An 8071-nucleotide genomic window follows, 5' to 3' on the forward strand; every position below is an offset into this window, starting at 1 on the left:
ACTGGGTGGTTAGAGCCCTGAATGCTGATTGGCTGACAGCCGTGGTATATCAGACCTTATACCACGGGTATGACCCCCAAATTATTTTTACTGCTCTAATTATGTTGATAACCAGTTTATAATAGCAATAAGGCACCTAGGGGGTTCGTGGTATATGGCCAATACATGTCCAGCTCCGCCCACACTGCTATCATGCAGTTGTGTAATTTGATAAGCACATACACAAAACAAGATAGCATATGCAGAATTTGACAGCTGCCTGGCTTGAGCTTTTTGTTGAAATCGGAATTATTCAGATGATAAATTATTCATTTTGCCCAATTTCGCGGAATACTGAACGTAACATTATCAGCGTTTATGGCCACTGACTTGTTAACGAATAATGTTTGGTATGCTCTGGGTCAGGACGCTCTCGACAACCATAAACTCGCTGCACCACCACTGGCACACGGGCTGAGAAGAGAAGGAGGAGGAGAAGAAGGTCATAACATATGGAACACAATCAGTGGCAGCGCTTCATTTCACGACTACAATCTGGTACGGTATTCAATTAGAAAGGGAGTTTACAGTTTGAGCAAGTAGATTGCATGGAATTGTTGGCGCACAGCCACAACAACACACCCCGTTTTAGAAGAGAAACGTAGTGGCAAAGAGTGTATCGAAGGCTCGGGTATTCGTATTGATAGTCGTACGTAGATGTAACCCATGTGATTTTTGTAAAATAGTACGGGACGTTATTCACCCACATCACTGTAAAGACAGGTTGTCGGTCTACAGTAGTCAAGGTGGTATGCAAAATTCCCTGCACCCTGGTTCGTACTGAACTGACAAAGGAACACTTTGATATTTAGGCTATATTATACTATTCTGATATCTAATTGCCAAAATAGCCTACATGTACAGACAGGTAGATAGTGGACTGAGATGAAACGTTTCCCCCCATCTCTTAGGATAGATATGTGCAGCGCATGCAGCAGCTGGACAGTCTAAAATCAGTCATAGAGTTCCATCGACTAGACAGGGTCGCCCAGCCTGGTTTCATAGACTAGACGTAACATAATAAATGTCAATCTGAAAAACCCACAATTGTATTATATGTTATGTTTGGTATGGTTATATAAGACAGATTGTTACTTAATAAGGCAAAAACGAAAGTAGAGTGGCATATAAACACAAAGGTCTAGCAACCCTTCGGTTGTGAGTTTGAATCTCATCTTGGACAACTTTAGCATTTTAGCTAATTAGTCTACTTTTCAACAAGTTACAATTTTTTWGCTACTTGCAACTACTTAGCATGTAGCTAATCCWAACTTGAAATAACCCTTTTAGCTAACCCTTCCCCTAACCATAGCCTTATCCTTTCCCCTAACCATAGCCTTAACCCTTCCCCTAACGTTAACCCTTAAACTAACTCCTAAGCTTAACCCTACCTTAACCCTAACCCCTAGCTAACGTTAGCCACCTAGCTAGAATTTGTAACATGTCATACGTTTAGCGTATTCGTTACATATAATACCAATTGTAATTTGTAACATGTCATATGAAATGGACATCCACAGATGAATACATTCCATACGAAATGTAACATATCATCCTAAATGGACTGTGTACATAATAATACGAAATGCTCTGTGACCAGGTTGGAGCACTAAGCCTTCTTCAGAAGCCTGGCTACTCTTCAGAAGCCCACCGGTTCCAGTTGTTTTATCCAAATACTGTACATGTTTCAATATCAGTTGATTGACACATGGAGACAGATATAACATTGTGCAATGTGATCTTGTTTTGCGCTGGTCAGAGCATACATTTAAAAATATATATTTTMAAAAATGTACCCCCTTTTTCTCCCCAAATTCTAGTTGTTACTGTCTTGTCTCATCGCTACAACTCCTGTACGGGCACAGGAGAGATGAAGGTCGAGAGCCATGCATCCCCCGAAACACAACCCAACCAAGCTTCTTAACACAGCGAGCATCCAACCCGGAAGCCAGCCGCACCAATGTGTCGGAGGAAACACCGTACACCTAGCGACCTTGTCAGCGTGCACTGCGCCCGGCCCGCCACAGGAGTCGCTAGTGCGCGATGAGACAAGGATATCCCTACCGGCCAAACCCTCCCTAACCCGGACGACGCTAGGCCGGCTGCGACAGAGCCTGGGCTCGAAACCCAGAGTCTCTGGTGGCACAGCTAGCACTGCGATGCAGTGCCTTAGACCCCTGCACCATCCGGGAGGCTAGCGTAGTCTTTTTAGGGATGTGGAATGAATGGTTTTACGGGAGAAGGGTGAATGTAGCATAAGGCCATTGTGGAGTACAGTGTAGCCTACATGATAAATGTTTCACTGCAGACTGGTTGATATGAACATGGTCACCACTCTCTCCTTTCACTCCTATGAGCACTGGTAGGGCTGCAAAAAAATATATAAACAGAGATTAAGCGATGACCCACGCCACACCATGTTCCAGTCGCCTTCACATGGGTCTATTTCAGTGATAGCCCTGTGAATACTTTATAGGCCATTTCAGTGAAGGATTGGATTGTTAGAACTAAGTTATAGTCCTCCTTGCTTTTCATGATGTTACAATGATAGAATCATGGATATTCACAAGTTAATGATTTAACACAAAACTGTATTAAATGTAACTTACAAATACTCATATTGAACACCCACCATTATCTATTTTTTCATTACAGGGTAAATCTGAGATGGACAAATATCTGTCCCCTTATCCTCAGAAAGTCCCAGACTCCAGACAGACATCTTTCACAGAGGACCTTAGTTCCCCATACAGCATCAACATGAGCCTTCTCTTCCCTGACGTCACTTACCTGAGCCCGGGCATATGTCGGCCTATGAGACCCATCAAGACAGAGTCTCTCTCCCACTCCCTCATGCACCCCAGTTGCCACGGCAACCTTGGTCCAACAACACTTCCAGAACACCCTGGGCTTTATGGTGCTTCAACAGACACAGGAAGTAGCATGTTCATCAAACAGGAAATGCACACCCTGGACTTCCCAGATGTTCCGTTGTTCCAGCTATTGAACTCTGAGCTAGAGCAGCTGGTGCCTAGTCATCCAGTGAACTCAGACCTCCACAGCGGGGTCCCCGTGTCCTCCATGTCGTTCCCTTTCAGCAACGTCCACTTATCATCCCCCCAAAGTGCTGTCAAATCTATGGGATGCCCACAAAATGGTGGCTATACTCTGCAAACCCAGTTCGCAAGCCATTCGCAGCAGCGACCAGCCTATCTTCCTCTGTCCCCGCCCAACTCCAAGCCAGGGAGCCCGGACAGAGGGAAAGAGCTGATCCAGAATCTGTTTCTGCCTCCATCTTATGCAGCAAGGATTGCCTCGAATCTGAGTCCTGATCTTGTGCCAGTCCAAAGCTCAGGACTTGTTCAGAGTCCAGGTCTTGGACAAGGCCAAAGTTCTAGTCTTGGAGCAGGCCTGAGCCCTGGTGTTGGGCCAGTGTCCCCAGCGTTGGCCCAGACAAGTCCAGGGAGGTGTAACCGTAGGAATAACCCTGAGCTGGAGAGAAGGAGGATACATCACTGTGATGTTCAAGGTGAGAAGAACTGACAGGGAGTCTCATTACACTTACAGGCAATAGTGTAGTGATATTTTCTTAGGTGCGGGAGTGTGAATTTTTGGAAAAATAATTACCTYATAATTTCTCAATCAAAGTTTGTCCTGACAGATGTAGACTATTGAATATTATTATAGAATATGCATAAAACGCATCGTCCCAATGTAACGTCTGCCTATGCCAACACATATTGTCTCAAGAAAATAGTATATTTTTAATACCCTCAAACACCAAGTCAGGCATACTTGATTTCTAAATAGGCAATCATCACGTTTTACCGGTGAAATGTACGAACTGTGTCTGCATGCCAATCATTTAATGTCAATCAGTTTCATGGGAATGYGCAATTATATCTTCTCTAATTACTGTTTTGTGAGTGAATTAGAGAAGATGGTGTTCAACTATTAGCCTTCTTGTATTTTGTTTCAATCAAAGCATACATAGTGGCGCGCGCTGTTGAGTTTTGGGCACATGAGACAAGAAATGTGACTATTTCAGCTTCAGCTAGCCATCCTAAAATCTCACTAGAAATTAGGTGTTTTTGGTGTAACACAGTAACGTTACAGTCCTACTATGCTATTTCATTCGCTTCTGTTATGTTAAATAGTCATTCATCATTATGTGATGTTGCGGGAAATAATTTCCCCCAAATGTTGTTACCAGCTACGTGGATTCTCAAATTGAAAACAGTGAGGGAGCACTGCTCCCTCGTGCTCCGGCAGCACTACATCCCTGCTTACAGGGATAGATATTGCAGGGATGACAAAATTCCTGAATCCCAAATCAACCCCTAGGAGATATGATTTGGATTTAATATGGCAACAATTCCACCTGGCCTATCAGAGGGGAAGATGGAGGATCCATATTGCTTACACTTGTCCAATACTCTCAGAGCTACACTAGTGTCTAGGGGAAAGAGTCTAGGTGCTCATTTAGAGAATTACTTAAATGTTTCCTTACCTTGAGTCTATGGGTCATGCGCCTCACTTATGGGAGTTACATTTGCCAATATGCTTTATAAAAGGAACATATAGTGGGAAAGAGGCTTTGGTTTGCTGTTGAGTCAAAAACTAGGAGCAGATTAGATGATGACGTTTTTGAAACCCATGGAATTAAATCGTAAAGATCACGCAAACAACAATTGGAATATGGCAGACCCTGTTATTAACTACCAGCCTTTTAAATTGATTTATTTCTATGTTATGACCTGGTTCAAATGCTATACCAAATGAAGTGTAATGTAAGAACAATTTAGTTACATAGGATATACTTGTAATTATCATGTACCTACCCAGGAGTAAGCGACTTAAAGGGAAATTTAAAACAAATTCTACTTTATATTCATCATCTCCAGCACCACCCCAACATCAACATATGTGAARAAATATACAAAAAGATGACATAATGTCCAATGACATTATCACCCAATTGGTAGACAGTTAGTAGGTACTTCCTAGTCACATTTGGTCAAAATCACAAAATGCACACCATTGTCATTGGAAACAYTTATCTTCCTCTATTTTTTTTTACTACAAAACATAGAAACACACCATTTTCACATCTGTTGATGTTGGGGGGGTGCTGGAGATTATGAATATGAAGTTGAAAACTTGTGAMGTTTCCCTTTAGTGTAAAGTAAAACTCAGTAAGGTATAACCTTTATAATTACAATGTAACAACCTTTGCAGACAATTGGCTTAGGCTTACCAGGAGCAATAAGGAGACATTTTCAGTTGGACTTTTCATTGATGGATTTGACAWAGATTCAAACCATTCAAATTCAGTTAGTAAAATGTAYAAACACAGGGTGGTAAAGCTAGCTAGCTAGTTAGCAGTATTCACTAATGTAGCTAGCTAGGCGCTGGCACAATGTCAATATGTTTTCCAACTCATTCAATAAACATGACTAAATTGTCATAAAACTCACAACATTTCCATTACAATGTTATTTAACTATTGTTGAGACTTCGATTGCACTTTTGCACATTACAAAACTTTAAAAACACGACAAATTAAGAGACAGAAATGGCGCGTGGGTTCCATTTTGACTCCACAGGAGAGTGTTAGAGGTCAGTGGGGTGTCACTAATGCAAGGTGTGGTTTATAATTCAATCGTGACCAATAACTCCACTCTGTTAGATGTAGGATGTTAAAAGCTTATGAATCAATTATAGTTATGTTGTAATGACATACATTTTGTTCCATTCTTTTTCATCAGCGTGTAAGAAAGTCTACACCAAGTCCTCCCATTTAAAGGCCCATTTGCGGACACATACAGGTAAGTGTTTAACTGGTAACATTATAAAAGTCCTGTCATGGGTGACTCATATTTTATTTTGGGGGGGAGGCAGTATGTTATGTTACTAGGCAGAAGAATGCTTTGTCATTTTTTATGCTGACTGAAATATGGCCCGCCAAATGTTGCTGCAATGGGAAAGCTGTTTTAAAGAGCGTAAGCAAACTAAACCGGTTTGTGTTTTAAGTCTTTATTTTTTTTATTATGGATTCTAATTCATTCAAGATACTTTTTGATGTTAATATTTAMATTTTATCTTTACTGACCCTATCAACATAAGTAGTATAGTTAAATGATTTAGTTACTACTGTACATTTTATGATGTAACATGATCGTCCCTGTTGCTGCTGTAGTATAATCTAATTCGGTGCTGCATTCCAGGAGAGAAGCCATACCAATGCTCCTGGGAGGGGTGCGAGTGGTGCTTCGCTCGTTCCGACGAGCTGACTCGCCACTTCAGGAAACACACAGGGGCCAAGCCCTTCCAGTGTGGTGTGTGTAACCGCTGTTTCTCCCGGTCTGACCACCTGGCTCTACACACGAAGAGGCACCAGAGATAGGGAAACCTACATGAATCGTATTTTTTTTATTAGATCGAAGTCAAATGAAACATTATATTTAAGTACATCTCAACACATTTCACCATACAATTGTGACTGCAACATGAGTGTAGATTTTCCATGTATTTATTTGAGTAAATACTGCCATGGTTCGATTTTTTTTAATAAGAGCCCAAAGGTGGATTGAGTCAAGATATAATGACAAACGAGCTACTTTTAGTATCTCTATGGTTTATCTACAGCAGTGTTTCCCAAACCTCTGCTCAAGTTCCCCCAGCCATTCCACGTATTTGATCTATTCCGGTACTAGCACATTTGATTCAACGAATCATGTTTGATGATGTGTTGACCAGTTGAATCAGTTGTGCTAATACTGGAATATATCGAACAAGTGTAACAGTTGGGGGTACTCAATGAGAGGTTTAGAAAATGTAAACCCTGATCTACTGTATCATCGCTTCCTTTTCTACTGAGTATTGGCACTGAAAGACAATATTTGACAATGTATTGCTATTGACGTTTAAGTTAAAAAATAATATCACACATTATAYTGATTATACTGATTTTCTAAGTGCCTTTTAAAGCTAGACTCCTTAGTTGCTACATCCATTTTTGGACTCATAAATGAATGACATATAACCATTGATTCTTGAGGTATATAACTTATAAATGCCTCATGAGCTTAGTTCAACTTGTTTTACTCCAATGTTTGTAAACAGCATAAATGTGAAACACTGTATAGCCTCCAAACATGGTTAAAACTATACATTTGATGTCATGAATGGTCAGTCCTTACATCTATGTCTATGAATTTGAGTGGTTACATTTCTCCAGCCCCATCCCTTTGATTTTTAACAAAACGAGCAGGAGTATGCTKTGTTATTGTCTAATTAAAGATTCTACCTGTAATGTTTTATAAATTAATTAAAGATGAAGTAAAAGACAGTCTGGTACACTGTAAAAATAACTTGATTACTGCCTTTCTTGTCTATACAAAAATGTAAGATACTGTATTTACTGTGTGTTGTAAATTTTTTATTTATTCATAATTTGATTAAATACATTTAATAAGAGCTATCATTTCAGGTTACCAATATTTATGTAAGGACCGACGCCAGAGATGAGAAGCTGGTGCAGGGAGTTAAACATTTAATGCGGAACAGACAGGTAACAGAACAGGACCAGCGTCAGCACACGGGCATACAAAGACATACGAACATTAATGCTGAAGCAGGGAACAGAGCGGGGAACCAGACAGATATAGACAGAGGCATGAGAGCCAGGCGAGCCGGCTGAGGCATAGGAACCCGACGATCCGGCTGGGGCGTGAAAGCCTGTTGATCCTGCTGAGGCGTGGAAGCCCGATAATCGGCGGAGGCATAGCATCCTGACGAGCTGGCTGGGCGTAAAAACCTGACGATCCGGCCTGAGTCCCGACGTGGGATGGGCGCCTTCCGAGCCAAAAGAGGCAAATAGAGACATAAAAAGCTCTTAAGGTCAGGCGTGACAGTACCCCCTACTTGTCACGCCCTGACCTTAGAGCCTTTTTATGTCTCTATTTGGTTTGGTCAGGGTTGATTTGGGGTGGCATTCTATGTTTCTTTAGTTCATTATTTGTATTTCTAA

The 8071-nt window shown here is 41.2% G+C and overlaps 1 protein-coding gene across 1 annotated transcript; it reads left to right on the plus strand.

Moving 5' to 3' along the window:
* Positions 1-231: 231 nt before the first annotated feature.
* On the plus strand, positions 232-7452 carry klf5b (Kruppel like factor 5b). The gene is made up of 4 exons (XM_023981542.3): positions 232-537; positions 2695-3568; positions 5808-5867; positions 6267-7452. The coding sequence occupies exons 1-4, from the start codon at positions 358-360 to the stop codon at positions 6443-6445; spliced, it is 1293 nt and encodes a 430-aa protein (XP_023837310.1). The 5' UTR covers positions 232-357; the 3' UTR covers positions 6446-7452.
* Positions 7453-8071: the final 619 nt, after the last annotated feature.

Source organism: Salvelinus sp. IW2-2015, linkage group LG36, assembly GCF_002910315.2.
Source record: "Salvelinus sp. IW2-2015 linkage group LG36, ASM291031v2, whole genome shotgun sequence".
NCBI classification, from domain to species: Eukaryota; Metazoa; Chordata; class Actinopteri; order Salmoniformes; family Salmonidae; genus Salvelinus; species Salvelinus sp. IW2-2015.